The sequence below is a fragment of the Cucumis sativus genome, chromosome 1, assembly GCF_000004075.3.
Source record: "Cucumis sativus cultivar 9930 chromosome 1, Cucumber_9930_V3, whole genome shotgun sequence".
Classification (NCBI taxonomy): domain Eukaryota; kingdom Viridiplantae; phylum Streptophyta; class Magnoliopsida; order Cucurbitales; family Cucurbitaceae; genus Cucumis; species Cucumis sativus.
In genome coordinates, this window is record NC_026655.2 from 11,277,279 (window position 1) to 11,290,903 (window position 13,625).

The 13,625-nt window shown below is 30.1% G+C and overlaps 1 protein-coding gene across 1 annotated transcript; it reads left to right on the forward strand.

Annotated features, from left to right (window-relative positions):
• The first annotated feature begins 11,064 nt into the window (after nt 1–11,064).
• On the forward strand, nt 11,065–12,828 carry LOC101215109 (galactinol synthase 2). Its single transcript, XM_004139476.3, has 4 exons — nt 11,065–11,464; nt 11,598–11,921; nt 12,012–12,146; nt 12,276–12,828. Exons 1-4 carry the CDS (start codon nt 11,168–11,170, stop codon nt 12,498–12,500), a joined length of 981 nt encoding a protein of 326 aa, XP_004139524.1. The 5' UTR covers nt 11,065–11,167; the 3' UTR covers nt 12,501–12,828.
• Nucleotides 12,829–13,625: the final 797 nt, after the last annotated feature.

The window sequence follows — 13,625 nt, forward strand, 5'->3', positions numbered from 1 at the left end:
AACTAAGTGTTTTACAAGAACTTGATAAAGCTAAAGAAACTATTAAAAAGTTGACAATAGGTGCTCAAAGATTGGACAAAATTATTGAAGTAGGAAAATCTTATGGTGATAAGAGAGGTTTAGGCTATATTGATGAATCATCTACTCCTTCAAGTTCTAAAACTACATTCGTTAAAGCATCACCTATTGTGCCTAAGTTTAACATGTCTAATCATGTGTCTAATCATGTTAAATCTAGTTTTGTACCCATATGTCATAATTGTGGTGTTGAAGGTCACATTAGACCTAAATGCTTTAAATTGAAGTATGCTCAAAATACTTATTCAAGAAGAAATTTTTCGCAAAGAGCAAAGTTTTACATTGCTCCAAGGAAGAATTTCTCCAATAAAAGTAGAGTACATAAATTTGTTATGAAAAATAAATCTTTGCATAATGTTGTTTGTTTTTCTTGTGGCAAGTATGGACATAAAGCTTATTCTTGTTACCTATCTAGATTTAGTGTTTGTAATGTCTATGAAAAAATGAAATGGATCCCTAAATATGTAAATGCTAACATTCTAGGACCCAAACAAGTATGGGTACCAAATGATCAAACTTGAAATTAGTTGTTTTTAGGTTTGTTTGAAAGCCTCCAAGAAAAACAAATGGTACTTGGATAGTGGTTGCTCAAGACACATGACGGGAAACCGATCCAAGCTTATCTCTTTCTCCAAAAAGAATGGAGGCATGGTAACCTTTGGTGACAACAAGAAAGTGATGATTTAGAAAAAGATTTTGGAGATTTACTTGTTAATGACAAAGGCAAAGAAATTGTTCCAAGTATGCAAGATGTGAACATCATAGAAAAGAAAGAAGAGGGTTCTTCATCCTTGCCTAAAGAGTGGAGATATGCTCTATCCCATCCCAAGGATCTAATTCTTGGCAATCCCGAACAAGGTGTCAAAACTCGTTCTTCTCTTAATTTATTTAGTAATCTTGCTTTTGTGTCTCAAATTGAACCTAGAAGTTTTAAAGATGCCGAATGTGATGAGTTTTGGATTTTAGCTATGCAAGAAGAATTAAATCAATTTGAAAGAAACAAAGTTTGGAAATTAGTCCCTAGGCCTTCTAATGCATCTATAATCGGAACTAAATGGGTTTTTAGAAATAAGATGGATGAAAATGGAAATATCATTAGAAATAAAGCTAGACTTGTAGCTCAAGGTTATTGTCAAGAAGAAGGTATAGATTATGAAGAGACTTTTGCACCGGTTGCTAGATTAGAAGCTATTAGAATGTTGCTTGCTTTTGCTTCTTATAAAAATTTCATTTTGTATCAAATGGATGTAAAAAGTGCTTTTTTAAACGGTTATATTGTGGAGGAAGTTTACGTAGAACAACCTCCGGGCTTTGAAAGTTTTGATTTACCTAATCATGTTTATAAGTTGAAAAAGGCTCTTTATGGCTTAAAACAAGCTCCAAGAGCTTGGTATGATAGACTTAGCAAGTTTTTACTTGAGAATGACTTTAAGATGGGAAAAATTGATAATACTCTATTTATTAAAGTTAAAAATAATGACATGCTTATAGTGCAAATTTATGTGGATGATATTATATTTGGTTCTACTAATTCATCTTTGTGTGAAGAATTTTCCAAGTGTATGCATAATGAGTTTGAGATGAGTATGATGGGAGAACTTAGTTTCTTCCTTGGTCTTCAAATCAAACAACTCAAGGATGGCATCTTCATAAGTCAAGAAAAATACACAAGGGATTTGCTCAAGAAATTCAAATTAAATGAAGGTAAAGTTGCAAAAACTCCTATGAGCACTACCACTAAGCTTGACAAAGATGAAAAAGGTAAGTGTGTGGATATAAAGACTTATCGAGGTATGATCGGATCTTTACTTTATTTGACCGCTAGTAGACCCGATATCATGTTTAGTGTATGTCTTTGTGCTAGATTTCAATCTTGTCCTAAAGAATCACATTTCCATGCCGTTAAAAGGATACTTAAATATTTGCTTGGAACTATTGATGTTGGATTATGGTATCCTAGAAATGTTGAGTTTAATTTGGTAGGATATTCCGATGCGGACTTTGCCGGTAGTTTACTTGACCGTAAAAGTACTAGTGGGACTTGTCAATTTCTTGGTAGTTCCTTAGTATCTTGGTTTAGTAAAAAGCAAAATTCGGTTGCCTTATCCACTACCGAAGCGGAATATATTGCGGTTGCTAGTTGTTGTGCACAAATTCTTTGGATGAAACAAACTCTTTGTGATTTTGGATTAAAATTTGATAATGTGCCTATATTTTGTGATAATACTAGTGCCATAAATTTGACTAAGAATCCTATTCATCATTCTAGAACTAAGCATATAGATATTAGGCATCACTTTATTAGAGAGCATGTACAAAATGGTCATATTACTCTTGAGTTTGTAAGCTCCAATAATCAATTAGCGGATATATTTACCAAGCCTTTGAGTGAAGAAAGCTTTTGTAAAAATAGGCTTGAGCTTGGAATTATTCGTTGGGATGCATCTTGATTTTATATCTTACTTGATATTGTTACCGTAATGCATATTGATAGGGGGAGAATTAGACATTTTGTATGTGTTCATGTTTTTTGGGAGAGCTAACTTCATTGGTATTGTTTTTGATGATTCCAAAGGGGGAGAAGTATAAGAAAAATATGTTTTTATCAATTTGTTGCATAATTGTTTCTATTGAATAATGCATATTTTTTTAGAGAAAAAAAAATTAATTAAGGACAAAGAAGGTTCTCTTATCAATTGTTTTCAAGTATGTTCTTTGTGGTGAAATATTTACATGAGCTTTATGGTTATACATCTTGATAATAGAATTACTTGTTGATCATGTGTGTTTCAAGTTATTTTTCTTCAATGATTTGTCATCATCAAAAAGGGGGAGATTGTTGGCTTTTTGGCCCTTAATCTCAAATTTATTTATTTTAATTATTCAATTAATTTATGTTTTGATGATAACAAATCTGATTTTTTTATTGACAATTTTATTAATTTGAATAGACCATATCGTAGAGCTTGGAAAAATGATTCTAACGCCTCTTGAATCACCCAAATCGAAGTTCAAATGAAGAAAATATTGCTAAAAGAATGTTAACGAAAAAATACCCGAGATGGTGACGTGGCGACCAAGCATTCAATTTGAACCAATTAGAGAAAGCCACTTGGAGCAATGAAGGAGTAACAAATGTGACTTTTTGTTATGTTTTATTGGCTTTTATAAAGAAAATGAATTTAAAAAGAAAATGATTTTAATATTATTATTTTTTCTTGTGTCTAACGGCTAGTTTTTTTAAAAGAGGGTGAAGTTGCTTTATTGATTTCTTTTTAAACAAAGTATTTTGAAAAGACATATTATTATATTATTATTTGTATTGTGTCTAACGGCTAATTAAGTTTAAATCTCAACCATTCATTTTTATTTTACTTATATCTAATGACCCAAATGATTTTGAATTTATCTTTCCTCTCTTTTTAAATACTTCACATTTACACAAGATCACAACATCTTTACAATCCTCAAAAAGTACAAAAAGCCAACATTGTTATTCTCTCTAAAGCTTCCAATTTTTATTCTTTTCATCTTATTCTTGAGAGCTTCTTATTATATTGTGATGATTAAATTTGTGAGCTTCAAATTGCATACTCACTCTTTTAGAGAGTTTTTCTTTTGCGTGATTTAAAAACTTCCACATATTGTAACGGTTGGATCCTAACCCGTGGAAAGGATCGGGTTTGCTCTTGAACCCGAAAAAGGAGCAAGAATCGGTTCGGCTCAAATCCGTGGAAAGAGTCCAAAGAAGATTTTCAATCAAAATCCCAAGAGGTGCTTGGGAAAGTGGATGTAGGTTGAGTTTAACCAAAATCCCAAGAGGTGCTTGGGAAAGTGGATGTAGGTTGAGTTTAACCGAACCACTATAAAATTACGGTGTCTTCTTCTCTAACTCTTTTCTAATTATTTTTTAATTTAATTTTAATTACATATTCTTATTGGTTGAGTTTGATTGCATACTTCCATTCATATCTTTTTATCAATCTTGTTATTTAACAAAGTTTACAAAGTTCTTTATTTAAATTTTAGAAAATATCTAATTAGTTGATTTTACTTTTTATTTGTCAAAAAGTTTATTTAAACCCTATTCACCCCCCTCTAGGGTTGCCATACCGATCCAACATGAAGCTCAAATAGACTTGCAACTATAACATCCTAAAAACCGAAGATCAAGAAATTCTAAGTTTTTTAACTTGTATTCGAGAGAAAGCATCAGAAGGGTAAATACTAGAGATTGTATTCACAATATTTATCAATATAACAAAGTTCAATTTCACGAAATACATTTCTTCGAAATCTCGTGTGAACACCCATTATTGATTATAGTGGAGATTTTGACTTCAGTTCGTAGTGTTTTTACTCCTCACAAGGATGGGGTTTTCTACATTAAAATTTCTTATGTGGCATACTTGATTTATTATTGCTTATTGCGATTTATTATTGCTTATTGTTATTTCTATTTAATTATTAGTATTTTATTATATTCATATAAGAGTGGAATAATTGATCTAAATATATGGTGTTTATCACAACAAAATGATAGTCCAAACATTTGTTCTTATTGTTTATTTATTCATATTTTTCTCGCTTTTAATTATACCAAACTCAATATTGAATATTGTTGGATCAATGTGTAAAGATGTAAGAGTTAAGATTTAATGACTAAAGTGAGCTTAGCTCAATGGTAATTGACATGACTTTTTATTTAAAAGGTAGAAAATTGATCCTCATATTTCCATAATTTTTGTAGTAAAAAGAAGAAAACTATCAGACTAATAAATTATTTTTCAAGATAAGTGTCATACATAAACTATTTTTAAAAATAAGTTAAAAGAATCAATGCAATATTGAAAGTAACATGTCATTCTACCTGGGAATAAACAATAAAACTAGTACAATATTTTGATATTAACAATCTAATTTGAAGAGCTATATTCTTCAACTACATCTTCCATGGAAAAGGATGGTACAATGGTATTTAGGACAGTAGACAGTCATGAGGATCTTTGATCCCGACATAAGTTATTTAGAGGTTGTTTGATTGGATAAAATATAATCAAAATTATTAGAAATACGAGAAGTGTTGAAATAAACAAGTGGTGACTTAAGAATGGAAACAAGATGAGATCCTAAAGGATCAAAAGAATTGGATTAAAAACTATAAAAAGAAAATAAGTTTGATATTACAAATTCATCCCCAAATTGAGTCCAAAATGCTCAAAATCCAAACATAATTAGTTTTGAAATTAAAAAAAAAAAAAAGAACTCATTACACAAACTCATTACATTCCATTCTCGTAGACATATACTTAATGGTCATTTGAAATATAACTTAGGTTATTAAAAGAAATTATCTTACCTTAATAGCTCAATTAATAAAAACACAATTCAACATGCATATTTAATTCGTATTGTATATATATAAAGAAAAAGTGGTTTGGGGTTGATCATATCTCTTAATTGAAACTCAAAAAGAAATTTGATGTTAGTGAAATGATTAATTAATTAAAGTTAATTTGGATTTAGGATGTTGACCTAAAAGAAAGAATAGAGTATTGAGAAAAGAAGAAAAAAGGGAAAGAGTATCGGTGGAAGCCAAATGGCGAAATACAGTTGGGGTTAGGTTTGTTAGTTACCTTCCAAGAAGTGGGAAGAAATTAAACTATTGTTTTTCTTTTCTTTTTTCTCTTTTCTTCTCATAAAGGATTTTCCCTAATCAAAGTTTGGTCGGTTTGAATCCAAATTCCAAATTCCAAAGTAAAAGGGAAATTCTAAAATTTGTTTAAAGGAAAAAAAAAAAAAAAGTGGAAAAATATTTGTTTAATTTAATGCAAGATTTGTTGTGAAATTTGCATGGCCCCTTTTTGACTGCCGACATCATTATATCTGATGTGTTTGTTTTCACAGTTTCTTTTTTATATACAAAAAATCATAGGTTGAGTCTAACAAAAGTTTCTTTTTCTTTTTTTTTTTTTATCGATTTCATTTTTAAATAATACGTTATATGAATCATCTTTTAAAACTAAAATATTCCATCATTTAGTTTCATTTAAAATTCAACTTCTTTTTTATCATTTTATTTTATTTCAATTAACGTGTCATCATCGTGTTAACCATTCGTCTTAACTATCTAAATATTTTATATATATGTTCTCAAATTTTGGTATTGAGTGATGTATGCCTATTTAAGTGCATACTCTTACCTTCTAAGAGGTTAAGGTGACTTCTCATCAACATTAGCTGGTGGCTCATATGGTCGATGACACATTTAACCTTTGATATTAGTATTTCTTTGGTCTATTTGAAAGTTTTTGTGATTTTAGCCTAAACATTCTTTAATCTAAATCTACCCATAATAAAAATATAAAATATAGCAATATTTACATACAATGAAAGATTTTATGTGCATCCCTATCATCTTCATATAATATATATGTATATATATTTTTAAAAAAAGTAACCAGATGTAAGTACCTATTAAATTATGATTGAAAATTTTGGTAACAATGTATAAAAATATACCTATGGTTGGATTTAAAAGTTGTCAAATCTTATTTAATTAAAATAATTTATATGATTCAAATAGCGTTATCGATTAGAATTAATGTATTAGTATTATTATTATTTTGGCACACAAATTTTTTTTAGGATTTAAATAGATATTTGTTCATTTTACTTTTCGACGTTGGCTGACTTCAAAAATATTTATTTTTTTATAAAAAAAAGAAATTGATATTATTTTTGTCACATCTCTTTTAATGTCAAAGGATTCGAAGAAAACTAGTATTAGACTATATCGTATTTAATAAATAATTCAAAATAACTTACTTTTAAAATTAAATTAGATATATTTTAATTAGATCTACATACAAAAAAGATGTTCAATAATTATATGAATTAAGTTAACTTCATGTTGGCAATACCTTTTTTATTTATTCTCTTCAACTCTTTTTCTTTTTTAAGGCTTCCTTGTTTGTATTTGAATTGCTTAATTTCAGGAAAAATTTTGCCGTTATTAACTTAGGCTTATTCTTAGTATTACTTTTGTAAAAAGATAATTCTTTTTTATTCTTGTTTCTATGCAAAGCTACAAAAGTTTTTAATTTTCTCTTCTTTCTTCTTTTTATTTTCTTGAGAAGAAATACGAAAGATATTTGATTATATTAGACATACAAAAGAAAAGGGAAGTGAAGCAGAAGTGTAGCAGTTAATATAGGAATAAAAGATGTTGAGTTATGGGTAACATTAATTAATAATTTTATTGGAGTATTTAATTAAAAAGAAAGATATAGTGTACACTGATGTATGTAATTAAAGAGATTCACAAGCTTTTGCCAAGTGGAAACTTTATAAATGGATAAATTATAAAATACCCCTTCCTATTCCTTCATTTACTCTTTAATTTCTTTCAATATTAATAAAAATAAAAAATAATAATAGGAATTTTGGAGAGATGTGGAGAAGAGAAACCAAACTCATTCTCTCTCTCTCTCTGTTCATGAATCTATATATATATATATATAATATTGATGAGAAGGGATAATTTTTTTCTAAAATTTCATCCTCATCATCTTTACTTTACTACAAAACAATAACAAATTTTCCTCTCATCTGAAACTTAAATCCCCACACTTTAATCAGCCATTCTACATTTTATTGGATTTAAATATAAATCCAAAGATTTCTTATATTATTATTATATATATATATATATTCCTATTTTGTAAGTTTAAGAATTCTATTAATGGGGTTAATGTTTTAAATTATAAAATTTATATTAAACCAATTTAAACACATAATTAAAAATAGATGTCTTATTAGACATTAGAAGTGTTCAATACTACTATTAGATAAAAAAAAAAAAAAAGAATATAAAAATATATGGGAAGTTAAATTGGAGAATAATTAATTACAAGAGTAAAATTGTATATGAAAAAGAAGGTAATGGATATACAGTGAATAGGAGTCGAAGGTCGGGGGCCACACTCATACTTTGAATGAAATTAATTAAAGATAATATTATAACTTGTGTATGAGGGCCACGTGGATATGGATTTATGTACGTGGTGAAAGGAAAATCGTGGACCCCGCAGGACAGATGGAGGGACCAAGTGGCAGTGGCCCTTACCGAACCCGTAATGACGTTTCTGCAAGCGCCACGTGTCTATTACTCTATACGTGGCTGTCATGTCCTATCCCCAATTCCGCGTTGGTTGAGCAATTTTAGGGTGCAATCAGAACCACTGTGGGATCTTCCTTTTGAGTTCTTGGCCGTGGTCGGTGGCTCAAAGCCGCTGCATAATTTCTCTTACCTATATTTTTGTTTTCTTCTTTCCTAATTTTAAACACTCAACTAATTTAAATTACCATTTATATTTTCTCATTTGTCATAATTATATGGATCAAAATACGTACATTCTTTTATAACCACGATCTAAAATGGTAAAAATGTGTTTGAATGGACAGTCACATCATTCTTTTTATTATAATTATTCGAATTGTTGATGAATGTGATTCATAGTTGAGATAATATATATTTTATTGTGTACGGATGTGATTTATATAATTAACTTATGTAAAATTACGTTTGACTAAAAAATCATCTATTTTGTCATGTTATAACTATTTTATTATTTTTCTTAACATAAAATTTGCCTATTCTAAAATAGTTAAGTATAAATCAACAAACTAAAATGATCCTTGACAATGATACTCGGTATCTTACGGTGTTTGATACATATCTGATTTCCTTCTATCCAAAAGCATTCTTAAAATTTAAAAATTAAGCCTATAAACATTCACTATCTTTAAATTAATTCTTGCCTTGTAATATACTTTTTACCTAATTTTTAGAAAACCAAGTCAAATTTTGAAAACTAAAAGAAATTTGAAAAAAATTACCTTTTAGTCTCAAATCTTGAAAATTATGTATGTTTGGTCCATGAGTTTTGAAAATATATCTTTTTAGTGTATGTTGAAAGTTTTTTTTTACTAATCACAAATTGTCATGTTATTTACCAAATAAATGAATTTGAGACAAATTAAAATTCGTCATGTGTCTCAAATTGAAAATAAAAACATAGATAGACAAATGTTGATAATGTCACGTGTTTTCATCATGATCATTGGATCAAGTTAATTATTTTTGTCCAATTAAATATTATTTATTTGAGCTAAAGTTCAATTGAATAAAAATGTATATTAATTTAGCCCACATGCATGCTAAATAAGACCTAAATATATATGGATGGATCTAGGGGGTCTGATCCATGAACCGGTCAAGTCCAAGTCATAAAGCGCACTAAAGAACTATATAAATAGATTAGTTCTCTTCCTTTGTGGGGAGTAGAAAATTTGATTCTAGAGAGAATTCTCCCAAATAACAAGAACACTCAGCAACTTCTGAAGACTGAATCACTCTTTGAAGATTAAGTTCCTTATAGATACAAGTATTCTTTCAATACTACGACTTCAAGAATATACTACGCTCCACTTCCATATACATCAAATAGCGTACACATTCGATTGAGGAAGAATAAGAGGATAAAAAACTAGAGATAAAACCACATCACATCACATAAGTAAATCAACACAAACACAACATTAACTCAAGTTCAACTCCACGAAACACATTTCTCCAGAAACCACGTGTGAACAGTCTCAAGTTTATAGAAATATGTTTATTTGGTCCCAAAGTTTTTAAAATGTACCTTTCTAGTCATCGAGTTTTTAATAATAAGTTTAAAATGTCATCGAAGTAATTTTTTGTTTATTTTTTAAAAAAATTATATGATATTTAAAATGAGAAGAAAATAGTTTTAGAGAAAATATGATTTTTTAAAAATTATTCTTCTAATTTAAAATGTCATACAATTACTTAAAATAATAGTAAAAATTAATTGAAGAACATTCTAAACATTTTTGTTAAGAACTTAAAATGTAATAATGAAAATTCACTTATAATTTCGAGGACTAAAAGGATATATTTCAAAACTCAGGAACCAAACACATATCTTTTCACACAGTAACTATGTTTTTAAAAACTTGTATTTTTGTTTTTTAAATTTAGCTAAAACTTCCACTCTGGTAAGTTAGAAAGATGCATATTATAAAAATGAAAAAAAAAATAGACTTAATTTTTTTAAAAAACAAAAATAAATATGGTTATAAAATCAGATCTAAAATGTTATTAAACGATTGAAGATCAAGTGGATATTTGAAATGTAATTAAACGTGCGAGGTTCAAATTTCTCAAACTTTGGTTGTTGTACTAAAAATTAAATTGGACATTTGAATGTTAAAAAGAAATGTTAATTGCATACCTAAAATGGCTTTTCGAAATGATAGACACTCCAAAGAAATCATAAATGTGCATTACAATTAAATTATTTTATTTGATCTCATTTTTATTTCCAATTTTCGTATATATATAAATATAAAGGTTGTCATTAAAATAGTAGGGAATCTTAGGATAAGTAAGTTAAACACAAATTTTTATCTTAATTAAAAAAGAAAGTATAAATTAGTAAAAGTGATAAAGTGAAATTTAAAAAAAAAATTACAAAATGATATCTTTAATATCCAAAGTGGTAATGTCCTCCAAAGAAGCTTCATAGAAAATACATAAGATGATGCCATTGCATATTTGCATTGCATGGTAATGTTATTGGTAAACAAATTAAAAATGACACATGTAATTAAATGCTTGGTTATTGTGATAGGCGCAATCTTAGCCGTTGATTTTTAGAGATGACACTTACCCATAAATCTCAAACCTATTTACAAATTACACCATCTTTACACACACACATATACACACTCACATATAGTAAACAAACCAACAACCCACCGTCCAAATCCACAACTCTTAATCTTACAACCGTTAGATCATTCCCAACACCACATGTAGAGTCAGATTTCGTCAAATATTTTATTAATAAAAGGAATCCTTAAAATGGCTATAAAAAGCACCCACTCTACCGCTTAAGTTTGTCATAAGCAACATTATTCAGTAACGTAAAAACTAAAAGCCTACAAGGTCGAGTTTTGTTGAAGAGAGAATCAAAAGATCAAAGATTGTGTAGTAATCATGGCTCCTGAATTGTTGAGTAGCGGTGCTGGTAAGTTTGGATATGTGACGTTTTTGGCTGGAAATGGGGATTATGTTAAGGGAGTGGTGGGACTTGCTAAGGGGTTGAGGAAGGTCAAGAGTAAGTATCCTTTGCTGGTGGCGGTTCTACCGGATGTCCCGGAGGAGCACCGGGAATTGCTGAGGTGGCAGGGCTGTGTTGTCAAGGAGATTCAGCCCGTTTACCCACCTCAGAATCATACCCAATTTGCTATGCCTTACTACGTCATTAATTACTCCAAGCTAAGGATTTGGGAGGTACCTCTTCCTTCTTCTTCTTCTTAATTTCTCTTTTTTAATTGGTTCGTTTTTATAATTAAGATGATATATGTGTGTGTGTGTGTGTGTGTGTCTGTATTGATTAAATGGGGGGGAATTGAATTGTGTGCAGTTTGTGGAGTATAAGAAGTTGATATATTTGGATGGAGACATTCAAGTGATGGAGAACATCGATCATCTGTTCCAGATGGAAGACTCATTCTTTTACGCAGTGATGGATTGTTTCTGTGAGAAGACGTGGAGCCATACGGCGCAATACGAGATTGGGTATTGCCAGCAAAGGCCCAATGAAGTCCAATGGCCGGCTTCGGAGTTGGGGCCCAAACCTCCTCTATACTTCAACGCAGGGATGTTCGTTTATGAGCCCAATTTAGAGACTTACCATTCCCTCCTCTCCACTCTCAACATAACCCCTCCCACCCCCTTCGCCGAACAGGTAGCTCTTGACTGACTGGATCACAAACACTCATTTGGGGTTCTTAAAAATTAAATGTTTTTCATATCAATTGCTGTGCCCTTTTGGCAGGACTTTTTGAACATGTTCTTCAAAGACAAGTACAAGCCAATTCCACCTGTCTACAATCTGGTGATGGCAATGCTATGGCGCCACCCAGAAAACATAGAGCTCCACAAAGTCAAAGTGGTTCACTATTGCGCTGCCGTAAGTGTATATATAAATATATACTATACACACATATGACTTTTCAATCATGCATCATCACCCAAATAATAATTAGTTTTAATAATAACTAATTAATGAGACAAAATGCTTCTGCTCGTGATCTCACAGGGTTCAAAGCCATGGAGGTACACAGGCAAGGAGGAGAACATGGACCGGGAAGACGTTAAGATGCTCGTCAAGAAATGGTGGGAAATTTACGACGACGAAACCTTGGACTACATCAACTATAAGATGATCGACGATGGTGACACCGACACCCGCCAACCATTCCTTGCAGCGCTATCGGAAGCTGGTGTTGTTCATTACGGCCACACTGCCCCATCTGCAGCTTAATTTCACAACATTTAGAAATACATTACTAAATATATATATATAGAATATGCATTTGGTTGATTTACTTCGCTCAACTGACATATAAAGTTTGAGCTAATGTTTGTATTATTGATTAGGGGTTCGGATCTCCCATTAAGAATTAAAAAGAGAGGAGATTGTTTGTTATGGTAGAGAGTTATTAATTTGTGAGATGTAATATGTAAATTAGAGTGCTTTGGGAGGATTTTATATCTTATACTTTTCTTTTGTAAACGTTGGGAGACTCTTTTTTTCAATTGGTTTATTATATATATTTATATTTGTATAGAGACATTAGATGTGTTTTTCTTATGAGCATAGCCATCTTAAAAAAGTGGTAGAAGAAAAGATATTTATTAATTCTGTTTTGAAAGCTAACGTTAAATCTGTTTGTTGATTGAGACATTATTTACTCTTTTAACTTACAAAACTAGTTAATGATTATAATTAAGATGATCAAGGGCGGATATGATTTCATGCAAATCTTTGGCCTTTCGTTCAAACCTTTATTCTTTTCTTGGGATTTGAAGTAAAGTGAATTCATTCAGGAAAAGAAGTGTTTTGATTCAGAAATTTACTTTGCTACAACGTCCTCTACTGTATTGGTCTCATTCAACAAAGTTGGACTCAAAAGATATTTTCATTCAGTTTTGGTTAAGCCTAAAAGTTTCCTCCCTCCCTTGAGCTCAACTTGTTTAGAGACGTCCACAAATCAATACAATATCTTTCATGCAATTGAAACAAAATATTTATTACATATAGCATTCCTTCGCCTTCATGCATGTAATAGAGTTTTTTTTTTGTTTTCATGTAAACACCTCTATGTTTAATGTGTATAACAAGATAACAGAACACATTTTTCTTTTTCATCTGATAAAAAAAAACAAACAAACAAAAGATTTGTACTAAAGTGTTCATCTTCTTCTTCTCCTTTATCTTCAATATGTGTCTTCTCCGATCCTCTCTTCAAAATAAACTTCATAAAACCGAGCAAGAATAAGAGGAAAAACAGCAAAGAGAGAGAAAAGGTAATATTACTTTCAATTTTTCTTTTTCCTTCTCGTTTTTCTTTCTTCTGGGCAGGTAAAGATTAAAGCAAAATAATGA

Bases quoted from the DNA above. Each gene is read 5' to 3' on its own strand.
- LOC101215109 (XM_004139476.3), top strand. From the start codon at position 11,168: ATGGCTCCTGAATTGTTGAGTAGCGGTGCTGGTAAGTTTGGATATGTG. The intron at 11,465-11,597 runs GTACCTCTTCCT...AATTGTGTGCAG, and splicing joins CCAAGCTAAGGATTTGGGAG to TTTGTGGAGTATAAGAAGTT. The intron at 11,922-12,011 runs GTAGCTCTTGAC...CCCTTTTGGCAG, and splicing joins CCACCCCCTTCGCCGAACAG to GACTTTTTGAACATGTTCTT.